This window comes from Macrobrachium rosenbergii, chromosome 57, assembly GCF_040412425.1.
Source record: "Macrobrachium rosenbergii isolate ZJJX-2024 chromosome 57, ASM4041242v1, whole genome shotgun sequence".
In the NCBI taxonomy this organism is placed as follows: domain Eukaryota; kingdom Metazoa; phylum Arthropoda; class Malacostraca; order Decapoda; family Palaemonidae; genus Macrobrachium; species Macrobrachium rosenbergii.
In genome coordinates, this window is record NC_089797.1 from 14,216,008 (window position 1) to 14,228,357 (window position 12,350).

The 12,350-nt window shown below is 40.4% G+C and overlaps 1 protein-coding gene and 1 non-coding gene across 11 annotated transcripts in view; both read left to right on the forward strand.

Annotated features, from left to right (window-relative positions):
- The window catches only part of mv (lysosomal-trafficking regulator mauve), a 284,471-nt gene that overhangs the window by 12,014 nt on the left and 260,107 nt on the right, over window positions 1–12,350 (forward strand). For all 10 annotated transcript variants that reach the window (XM_067101421.1, XM_067101424.1, XM_067101413.1 and 7 more), the window contains exon 2: window positions 2,117–2,202. In XM_067101421.1, the coding sequence (XP_066957522.1) occupies window positions 2,137–2,202 (66 nt within the window). In that variant the 5' untranslated portion in view covers window positions 2,117–2,136. The remainder of the gene's footprint in view (window positions 1–2,116; window positions 2,203–12,350) is intronic.
- Window positions 6,698–6,802, forward strand: LOC136837136 (U6 spliceosomal RNA). Its single transcript, XR_010852597.1, has one exon. It is a non-coding gene; the product is annotated as a U6 spliceosomal RNA (small nuclear RNA).

Below are 12,350 nucleotides of genomic sequence, written 5' to 3' on the forward strand. Positions count from 1 at the left end.
GCCACCCTTTGGAATACTGTAGGCACTCAATTACTAAGCTTAACTTATTAGCTGATAATATATTGACATAAATCTGTAGACTACAGTGAACCCCCCGTATTCTCGGGGGGATGCGTACCCCCCCCCCCGGTGAATAGCTAAAATCCGCGAATACTAAAAACCCCTCTAAAAACACTTAGAACTGCCCATTTTGATAGTTTAAACACAAGGAAACCCCTCTAAAAATGCTTATACCTGTGTATTTTAATAGTTTTATCACAAAAAGTGCATTTATTCATGAAAATTATATGAAAATACAGTAATTAGTGAATATTTCTCAGTGAAAAATACCGTAAATGGACGAATTTTCCGCGAATAATGGCTAGATATGTTCCACAGAGAAACCCGAGAATGCATGAGAATGTGAATACAGGGGTTTACTGTACTAATCTTGGGGTACAACCCACTAGAAACCTTTTAAAAAACAAATGGAAGAAAGCATGAGATTCTTCACCTTGGCTATCAAGATTATCCAGAATTCACTTAACATCCCTAGAGCAAATTGCAAATTTTGTAAGGATAGGTTCAGGATGGTAAGTAGCCTATCAGGTAGAGGGACATCCTCTGCTGATTGCTGATACCTTAGTTAAAATTATGAAGACTCATGATTGATTTAGTTTGTAAATTTTTTTAAGGTCCCTTCTCAGATGGACAAGGAAGTCTTTAAGGCACCTCTCTCTTTGTAGATAACAAGCCCTTACTGTAGTTAAGACCACTTGAAACTTCCATATCACAATAATAATGTTAAATGTTGAAAACTATGGCATTCAACTTGTGTGTAAAAGTATGGCTGTATATTAACATATGAAATAAATTGATGCTCTTACTGTAGGTATTTTCCATTTTTCTCTTTTTATAAAGTATAATGTGGGGATGTCTTCCTTGCAGCCAAGCTCACTGTATTACATTGCAAATGTGCAAGTTAGAATTTTGGAGCATTTTCTCACAACAGTTTGTGGACACTGCCCTTGTATTCAGTTATCCTCCTGCCAATTATCTTGCTAGTGTAAAATAGCAATTTTCCAATTCTGACCATGTTTCTCGCTCATAGTCAGTATAGTATGTATATGTATGTAAATAGAGTACAGTATACAGTGTGTGTCATGCATGCAGTATATATTGAAGTTATTTTAAGAGAAAAATTGGTATGGCTGTCAGTTTTGAATGTGTGGGTGGTTTGTGCATGAGGGTGTTTTTAGAATAATTCCTTAGACATACAGTACATCATTCATTTTGTATGGATGTTATGAATGGCTTTATAATGAGTGATGGTGTAGTCTTGATAAACAAAAGTATAAGGCAATTTTGTCAATTTAACTGATTTTATAGAAAGGCAATGCTATCCCATTGCTATACAGGGTATGACTCGGCAAGTTGCCAATTTATCTTTTCTTCTTACGCATTGTAATGAGATGATAAACCTTTTGTGGTCGTCTACTGTCACGGGTCATGACTAGCAGGGTTTTTGTGTCATTTAGATGCTGGTGTGACAAGAGAAACTGCTGCACCTGATCCTTGTCTGTCCTTAGGGATTAAGGAAGGCAAGTGATTCTTCGCCTCTCCCTCAGTTTCTGTTTCACCAGTGTTGGAGAAGGATATTGTATACCCTTCTACCTTAGTAGTAATTCTTCTTAGAGTTACTTTGGTGATATATAGTGTTAGTAGAGAACATTTCTTGTTTGTGCAATACTGCAGATGCTTGGTTTCTCTTTACATTGCCAGGTATGTTAAACTTGTCTTGTACTTGATATGGTTACCAGTGGTATAAGAGATAGCCATACAAACAAAGAAGAATTTGGTAAATATGAGGACTTTGAATAGTATATTTGAAGACACTTACCAAAGAATTATTTGTGGTTTGTTTGTGTGTATATTTGTTGAGAGAATGAGATGAACATTTTTTGCGAAGCAATTTGCAGGGTTGTGTACCAGGAGGTCTTTCATAACTTGGTCAGTGATTACAGTGCTTCAGATTCATTTAGATTTGATTAGATATGTAAGGAGGGATGAAGAGATGTAAGTGTACGACTCAGAGATGTCAGAGATTACTCCCTTTTTTTTTTTTTAATATTTCCAGGGCTAAGATATGAGAGAAGGATGAGTGACCAGCGATTGCAGGAGACCTGGACCTCCTTTGCACAGACTCAGTCGACAGATGTATTGGTAAGTGAGGTGGAGTCTTACCTGTTATCTTCCTTTCAGGTTGAAATCTTGTAATGATTTGTTAAAGAGTATAACCCTTGGGGTGAAACATTATCCTTGAGTAAACCATAAGTAAGAAAGATAAGAAATATTTGTTGTTTAGTAGTTACAGTTAATTTTATTACATTGTGCAATATTTGAGGCACGTATTTTTGACAATCCCACAACATTGTATTTAAAGTACTCCACAAAAATATTTCTTTATAGTACTCCGTCATCTTTGTCCTGTATGTTTTTATGTCTGTTATTTCATTAATGAGATTGGGTGTGAGATAAGTTCTCTCCGCTCTCTTTTGTCCTGTATTGTATCAGGTCTGGATCTTCATCTTTTACCTTCCTACAGGCCTTCATCCTTATACTCCTTCATCTGGTCCCCCTTTTGTCCTCTCATCACACATTCACATATTTGCAGTTGTTGTTATCTCAGTCTTTTTTCCAGCTTCTGGAGACTACATATCTATGCCACTTCATCCTGCATAGTACATTCTTCTTACCATACTCCAGCTCTGAACCTAACTTTCTATGGTCACATTTTGAACAAAATATTATCATTATCCCATTCAGTACCCATGTTTTTGTTCAGAGAATAGTCCAAGCCTTTTTTAACCGTTGTAAGTCTTTCCTTTCTCTACTAATGGGACACTTTTTTTTTTTTTCCGTTAATTGAGCTACCTCTCTCCATTTCATCCATGATGCAGCAGCTTGCTTTCTTTATTACTGCTCTCAATTCCTGCTTGACAGCCAGTATCCCAAATGTGACATAAATGCTCTACCTCATCTAATACCTGCTCATCTGTTACAACAGGGTTCTCAGTTCCCTTCTGCTTTCCTTATGCTCTGATAATATATTTTAGGCATTGAAAATCTCTTGCCCCACGTATATTTTTTAATACTGAGCTTCTCTTGTGATACCATCCATAATGGAAGAACTAGTATAATTATTTGATGACATGTAGAATGCAGGGGCATATAGAATGCTTAGAAATGATATTATGGAAAAAAAAAATTTACTGCTATTCAGTATTCTATTGTACTTAGTGAATTCCTGAATATTTCTAATGATCTTGTATAGCAAATTGTACCAAATATATGTTTTAATTATTTCTCAGAGTCTTTGTGGATAGCTTAGCAATATCAGTAGAATCATAATTGTTTTTTGGGCATTGTAGGATAATGATAAACTGCAGTCTATATATTACCTTGGAGAAGGCTGTCTATTACTGGTAGCTGTTTCATCTTCAGAAATAATTTTTAATTTCTAAACTATTATTTTTGTTAAAAATTATACTCCCTTACTAATGAAAATTCACCCGATTGGAATTCATATAGCCTTGGGACCAGCTGTTGACAGATCATTAACTTTATCTGTTTTAAAATCCACAGAGTCAAAACTTTGATGAAAATGATGACTGTGTAATATATTCAGTGTTGTCTGATGTTTAATGAAAAGAAATGAATATGTAGAAAATATGAAAGACATTGCAGTTTACTGTTCATGTAGGCAGAGGAAAGTGTCTTACCTAGAAGTAAAGGATCCAAAATCAGACTGGCCAATTTTAGAAGGACCCTGTTTTTATCAATTGGTAATGTCTTGATGGGGATTAGGTGACTTGGCCACTTACCACCAACTGTATGTGTTAAATGCTACTTCATTTGACCTGGCAACCATAAATCACTGGAGGCCACATGTCTTTTGTTATTAAAAAGAAAATATAAATATTACTTTACCTGAACTAACAGTTAATTCTTTTGAACCTGCTGTTCCCCTGCATGTCCTGATCCACCACCAGACAGGTATTGCCCTTCCATTACACTTGGCTCAGACCAGGAATGCAAAAAGGACACTCAAAGAACAATTTGCTATCTCAGCACAGTGTTAACAAATTAAACATTGCAAATTTGAGAGAATTACTTGTAGAGCATGTTCCCTGAGAGTGTGACTCTGAGATATCATTTTTACCTTCGTGAGTGCCAGTGGTTCCATATAAATTCAGGACCAGTGTATCCTAACATTTGAAACTTGAAGGGTGCTAGCAAAGTCCTCCCACCCTAAGGCCCTGCAGTATTTCAGTTGTTTTGTTTTTGGCCACCCAATTTTGTGAGGGAAAATAAGATCTACAGTAATTGTTCAGGGCCTTGAACATGGTGCAGTGTTTCACTTCTCGAAAGTATAATAAATGTAAGTGGGACCAAAATCTTTTGATAAAAACGAGGAGAATTTAAATATGAAGAGGCAACAATGAGTAAAGCTAATGCTTAGCAAATAAGCATTTACCAAAAGCTGATAGGAAAACTAAAGAACTATGTTGGGGCTTAAAACCCCCTAGCTCTTACTATCCCAAAGGTCCCATCTGAGTTGGTAATACTTTTCTGTGTGGCAGATGTTCTATCCCCTGTAGTGGTAGCCCAGCCATCTAGGTAAGGTGCTTAGCCTTACGGGGCAAGAGGACACTAATTTGAGGCAGATAATGTCTCCTCTGGTATATGCTACTTAACTACATGGTGGAGAAGTATTGCTTCTTTCTTCCCTAACACCCACATTGTGAGTGGTATTGTCAGCAGAAACTCTCACTGAAGGAATGGAACACAAACAGGGGAAGGTTTCAAAGAGACTGCAGACTCCTTCATCCTACCCTCTGCCAACTCTAAATAATGCTCTTAACAGAATGGAACCTAACTTACACTGTGCTGCTGCCCTAGTAAGGTCAAAGGAATCAAGTATCAGGAGTATAAAAAGCACGAAGGCTGAGATCCATCATTCTTGTAGGACAAACAAACAAGAAAAACTAAACACAAAGGTGCTTATGGAAAGCCATCTATATCCAGACCATTCACAGATGCAGCAACCTTAGTAAGTTCCACAAGGAAAATGAAGCAAAAACATTCGACTGATGTTGCATTACTAATAGTGTTGAATAATTGAAGACATTGTATGGGGACTCAGATGCTAAGATATGTTTCCAAGAAACTGAAATTGAGGATGGATTGTAAGTAATTGCAGAATTTATATAGGGATTCAGATGCTAAGATAATATGTCTTCAAGAAACTGAATTGGGGACAAACTAAAAAGTCTTGATCTGAATTTCAACTTTTATAGATTTATCTCCATACCCAGGAGAAAGTGCCTAGCGAGAGACAGGCTTTGTCAGTTGTAGGTTAATTAAATAGAGCACCATCCTAATTTACATGGTCCTTCAGGCTGGTGCTAATCAAATCCATATTGCTCAAAAGATTACATAACAATCTCTGTATTTAGAACCTAGATTAGATTACCTGATAGATGTATCTGGAAATAGCAGGTAACTAGATATCAATGACCTTTAACACTGGTTAACAAAGTTCAGCACCATGTATGTTAATGGGTGGTTTTAATGCTAAACACCACATTCAGGGAGGTATAGTGTGATAGGTAGGAAAACCTTAATGAACAGCCGCTTGACAGTAATGATAAGGTTTAGATGAATGATGGATCACTCGTAAGGTATGGCATTTACCATGACTCGTTCAGCTATAAATTTGTCTATTTGTTCCTCTGCCTTTACTCTAGATTACCAGTTGTCTGTAAGGAAAACATCTGTGATGGTAAGCCTCCATCTCCTTGTCACCCAAAGTATAAGCTTTGGGAAGCAGATTGGGGATCGTTATAAAGTTCCACAGAAATTGAGACAGGCTGCTCCTGTTCACACATAAGAGCAATTCACCAATACTGTATAGTTGAAATAATGCTAATAAATATATATCAGGAACAGGTGGTTTGCTACATATTGTGGTTCCTAGGTAGAAAATTTTTCCATTATTGTTTTTACCTCATAGTCTTGTATGTAAATATTGTCGGTTTTCTTTTCAGAATGCTTGTTTTCAGTACATTTATAAATAGTTATGAAGATGGTGGAAATGTAATTGGAATTAGTTTCTTTATTGTATAACGAAATGTTTTATATAAGTAACTTACCAAGTAATTACATAGCTATAACTTCTAACCAGTGCAGCAGCTTAAATTCAAAGTTTGCAGTAGTAATGTACTTCGATTGTTTAGTGTAGATGACCCGTCCTGCCCGCTGATGGGAATACTAGGAACGACTTAGCAGACAACGTCATTCTGTTTCTGCCGTGCTTGATGTAAACATCAAGTACTTACAGCAGCTTTGTTCATTATTTTTTATTGTATAACTGGATTTTGGTGAAGTATTCCTGCTTATTTTGAGTAGCCTTCAAGCTGCAAGCTTTCAGGATCAGTTTTTTCTTGTTTTGTTTTTATTAAGTTGATTCAATTTCATGAATTTTTTTGCTACAGTAGCAAATTTGCAATCAGGATTAAACATCTTATCACACTTTCCTTTGCAGAGCTGATAAAGCGTGAGGGTAGGAATGTAGTAGGAGAGAAATTGTGCTAAATGTTATGGTTGCAGTGAGCTTTAGGAAAAGATGTTCTTGATAGCCAAGAATCATGCTCCAGTACTTGCTTTGGCAGTACATATTCTGAAATTGGAATGATACAGAGAAGATTAGCATGGCCCCTACGCAAGGATGACATGCAATTGTGAAACGTTCCACATTTTTTAGCACTAACCTGACCTCCAGCTTGCCTCACACCAGCTCATGCTCTGAACGCCCAGGAGTGCTCTCCAGCTCCCAAGCTACTAGCTCGCCTGGTGCCCAGCTTGCCTGGCGCCAACTACACCCTGGCTCCAGCTCAGAGCACCCAGTACCTGGCATCGGCTCCCGCATCCAATTTTTCTTTGTGGTTACTAGCCCTCCTACTTTTTATCCACTTGCTCCTGCACCTGGCTCCCTCACTTCCTTCCTGTGCCATTGCTAGCCTTGAGTCGGGGTTAACAGGAATTAACCTTGTGACAGTGAAAGTGTTGTGCAGTGGAGGAGTTGGCTCTCTGGCCCGTCAGCTCTCCTAGACCTAAGTCACTGTCCTGCTCCCCTAAACATGGGAGAAGACATACTGAAAGTCCAATGGAGGTTTGAAAAGGTGCCTCTCTTGATTTCGTTGGGGAGGTGGCTATCTGGCCCGTTGGATCTCCTAGACCTACAGTCCCTGCCATGCTCCCCGAAACCTGGGAGAAGGCATATTAGTGGTCCAAGGGAGTCCGAGGGGGTTTGTCTCTGGGTATTGTCCCCACAGTCGAACCTGCAGTCTGTTCCCAGGTATCAACAGACAGCATTGGAAAGGCATTTTGATGGATGTGTAGTGTTAAACAGCCACTGGAAAGGTGTGTTGATGGATGTGTATTGTCGTCATTCATCAAATTGACATCTTCCCGAGCGCCTGGTGTCAGCCTACTATTGTCCGGCACCAGTTCCTGTTCGACTGGCACCTTTTCCCGAACACCCAACAACAGTTCCCAAGCGCTCGGCACTTTCCTTAGTACTTGGTGCCTGTCTTCTCCAAGAACACACTGCTGTTCTTTCTTGAGTGCCAGTTCCTTACTGAACGCCTAGCTCTGGCTTTCAAGTGGCGGGCACCAGATCCCAATCACCAGGCACCAACTCCTCAGTATCAGACTCCCTCCTCTGAGCGCCATACAGCCTGCTCACAAGCGTTTTGTCTCTCTTCAGTCTGTTCCACCTTTGCCTAGAGTTCAAGACGAGCCAGTGTTGCTCCTTCTTAAGAGACAGTTAGTGTTTTGAGCCCCGTCCTTTGCCGACAAGGACATCTGTGTCCAAGTTTATGAGCTGAAAAAAGAAGAAAGCTCCCTCGTGCTTTCTTCGTCCTCGAAGAAGTCTCAAGGAGTTGGGAGTTTGGCTTTCGGTGAAAAGGGAGAAAGACAAGTGTCTTGATTTTCATCCCTCTGGTGCTTTGATGGAAATAAGCCTCCTTGTTGAATATCTTGTCAAGATTTTTTGAAGTTCTAGGCTTTCCTTGGCTGGCATCAGGGCACTGACTAAGAAGATTGAAGACTCCGAAGTGTTTACTGAGAAACATCACCTTGGATTGTCTCTTAAGTCCTATTCTGTGCAGACAAGGACAGTGGAGAGAGGTTTTTTGGAGGTTTCTGCTGTTATCTTTGAAATCTCAAGAAGAGAGAGCTCTGATGCTCATTTTCTATGGAGAGAGTCACACATTCGCAATCAGCCCTGTCATTTTCGCCTCCAGACCTACATCACCTCTTCCTCAGAACACAGCCACCGTCGCAAGAGTCCTCTTTTTGGTTTTCAGTCACAACTCGCAGAATTTTGGGGCTTTTTCTATCTGCCAAGAGAATCACAGCTGCTCTCAGGTGGTCTGCAAGTACCCCTTTTTTTCTCCTTGCTCGGAACATTAGTGGATGTGCCTACTCTGGACTCTGTTGTCCACCGAGACGTTAGTCAAGTTGGACAAACTTCATCTGAGAGTTTTGCAAGTCTTCCTCCAGTTTTCATCCAGTTGCGATGATTCCGGCGTACACTGAAAGCGCCGTAAAGTTTTTTGATTCTTCACAGCCACTGAAGGTACACACAATGACGATTGCTGTTCTCCACTTCCTGTCAAACAGTAAGGAAGCTAGCTTCATCTCACAGCCTTCCTTCAGTTTCGCTGTGGTTCTCCGACTCTTTTTCGATCTGACTCCCGCGAATAGATACAGTCCGCAATTAATTAACACCCCCTTCTAAAAATGCTTACAACTGCCTATCTTGAAAGTTCAGATACCAAATGTATACCTTAAACTTGTGTCTTACATCAAATTTACTTTAAACTATTATCCTATTATTGTATTAATATTTTACTTTCTATCTATCTATCTTTCATTCTTAGTATCCTTTTTTTGTATGATGACAGTTATGCCTTCATCCCTCCCCCTAAGTCTGATACAGAAAATGAAGAGGGATTGAACTAAAATCTTACTAATTCACTATATATTCTGTATTGAATTGATATTTTGATGTGTTTACATCGATATTAATATTTGAAAATTAGTGAATCATTTATTTATCATACAAAAATAAACACTTATTACATATCCATAAAAATTCTCTCATCTCAGTAAGAGAGAGAGAGAGAGAGAGAGAACGGAGAAAGGAAGGTTTAGAAAGAATTATTATTTTTATTTAATATTATTTAATCTTATTAAACTTAATATTAACATATGAAAATTAGTACAGTACTGTAAATATTTTATCATAAAATGTATATGAACATACAGTACAGTATTTAGTCACAAAAATATGAAAATACAGAATATTGCTTTATGAAAAAATCCACGAATGGGTATAGATAGGTTCCACAGAAAATTCTGCAAATCGCTGAGTCTGCGAATTGTGAGAATGCAAATCCGGGGGCTTTACTGTACCTTTTCTCCTGAGTGCTCTTTTGTTGAATGACCTTTCTCGGGCCCCAAGCAAGAAGAGAAAGCCCCATAAACCCTCTTGGACCAGCGCTATCAGTCATTGCCAGTTTCTGAATGCCTGGGTTCAACTTCCGAGCCCCTGGTACCAACTACCTAGCGCCAGTTCCAGAGCGCCCAGCGCCTGTTCCAGAGCACTTGGCATTATTTTGACAAGGCTGCTGTTAGGCCGTGCCTAGACTTTTGTGGTTTATGGACTTTTTCAAGCTTCTATAAGCTTGCCAGATATTAGTTTTCGCCACGTACAGTTCCACATGTTTTTGGTCTGTACGAGGTGTCATTGAGTCCACGCAAACATTATTGAGTCCAATAAGAAGTCGAGTCCACACGGGTGTCCACGTGTCTGCATGATGTTGAGTCTGCAGTGTTGGTAGCTAGTCCGCACGGTTGTCTGCGAGTCTGCATGATCATCTGCAAGTACGCTCGGTTGTCCGCAAGTCCATATGGTTTTCAGCAAGCTGCATAGCCCACAGCCCCCCTTTTTTCTCTTCGAATAGAGGATGAAGTTCAAGATGGAGACTGACCAGACAGTCCTGTCATCCATTCTCCAGAGTGATTGGATGGAAACCTTGGATATGCAGGATACATCCTTCCATGTCCCTTATGGTCTCCGGAGAGTATCTCAGGTCCGTCTACGGCACAAATCTTTACTTGAGTCCTTGCTCCTCTTGCATTTGACTTCTTTTTCTGGGCATGAACATCAGTTTTTTCCCTGGACAACTGACTTCTTTGATTCCCTTTGAAGGGGAAATTCTTAAAGGTTTTGTTCACAAGACCAACTGGGACAGGGAAACACAGCCAGGTACCTTCGTTTTTTCCCATAGCCCCGGATTAAAGTCAGCCCTGCAGTGGTGACTGTCCGAACATAGACTTTCAGAAGGAAGCCCCCTTTATCCTTTGGGCCCAGACCTACACTACTTCTTAACGCCTCGGATCTAGGGGTGCCCGCTTGGGGAACTAGGAAGTTTCCGGGACGTGGTCCTCAGAAGATTGGATCCTTCACATCTTTGTCAGAGAGCCAAAAGCGATTTGCTTAAGGCTTGAGTGCTTCTCGACCCTAGTCCACCCCAAGACTGTAGTAGTCCATTTAGACAGGACCACAGTCCGAACATTTATACGATTAGCAAGGAGGCTGTCACTCATTTTCTCTCCATCATGCAGTGAGAGAACTTCTACCGTTGATAATCAAAATAGAGTTTTCTAGTCACTCTATTTTTTCAGGGCAAACTAAAAAGTTCTGGTGGACGAACTGAGTTTTCAGAAGCTTGCCCTTCCCACTGATTGGACCTTGGACCCCCAAGTCTTTTGGGATCTGTGGAATCTACAGGGCAGGGTGACTTTGGACCTGTTTGCCTCCCCAAGGAACCCACACTTTTCTGCTCTTCAACATGGTCAAGAAAGTGTGGAACAATTTTCAGGCTCATCGCAATGTTGCGGTGACTGTCATAGCCCCGTTCTGACCCATGAATAATGGTTCCCAAACCTGCCATGGTTTTTTGGTGGACTCTCCAAGACTCCCCCAATCTGTGTCTACTTGGTCAGCCTCACTTTTAGAGATACCGCCAAGGGTGGTTCGCTCTTGACCGGACGGGTTTCAGACTGTCTGTAAGCTTGTCAGAACAAAGGGGTTTTCAAGACATGCTACAGGGGCTATTGCAAGATGCAGACGTCAGTCATCTAGCTCCAAGTACCAGACTAAGTGAGCAAATTTATGTAGCTGGTGTCTCAGTTTCTACATCTCTTCTTCCGAGACATCTGTACCCAAGCTACGGATTGCATCTTTTATCTGAGGAGATCTAGAATTTCTTGTGTTCCACAATTAAGGGGTATCAAACAACGTTTAACTCTTTTTTTAAGCACAGGGACATTGATTTTTTGCCATACCTAATCTCAACAACCTCATCAAGTCCTTTGATTGATCCAAGCAAGGAATGAAATCCGGCTTCCTGGAACCTGGACGTAATGTTGAAGTGACTGGCAGGTCCCTCCTTTGAACCCCAAGTTTCCTCTTCCCTGAAAAACCTTACCCAAAAGGCTATCCTCCTGGTGAGAGTAGGTTTTTTCACAAGGAGACACGGTTTGCTCCTTTACCCTTGGATTTTTAGCCAAGAACGAGGACCCTTCCAAGCCCTGGATCTGTTCTTTCTCCCTTAAGAACTTGACGGACATCCTTGGTTCTGAGGAAGAACAGAGTGCTCTCCGTCCTATGGAGCTTTCAGGTATTACCTGAGCAGGACCGGAACATCCGAGGGCCATCCATAACTTGTAGTGTTCTGGCCAGGACCCGTTTTGCTCTCTTACCAAGAACACTTTGTCCTTTTCTTAAGCGGACGTTATTTCTGAGACACACACACAGATTCGGGATAGCATTTTTCCTACTTAGTGAAAGCTAAGGACATCAGAGCAGCTTCTACCTCACTAGATTTCAGGCATAATATGCCCATTACTTCCATTCTGCAATCGACCTACTGGAAGTGTAATCGATCTTTGCTTCTCACTATTTTTAATGAAAGTTGAAAGTGTTGAAATTTTGAAGTTCCTTGGGACCATTATTAGTGACTGGCATGGTATCGCGGGAGGAATCATGGGATTTTCTCCTATCTCTTCAGGGAGGTACAACGTACCTGGAGCACCCACCACTCTGTGGATGGGTTTTGGTTTTATTTCAGTGCAGGTGACAATATTGTTTTTTATGTTGGTACTGAGCCCAGGGCAAGGGCGGGCACCTATTGATGCTTTGCTAGCCATCAGAATACTCCTTTGCTGCAAAGATC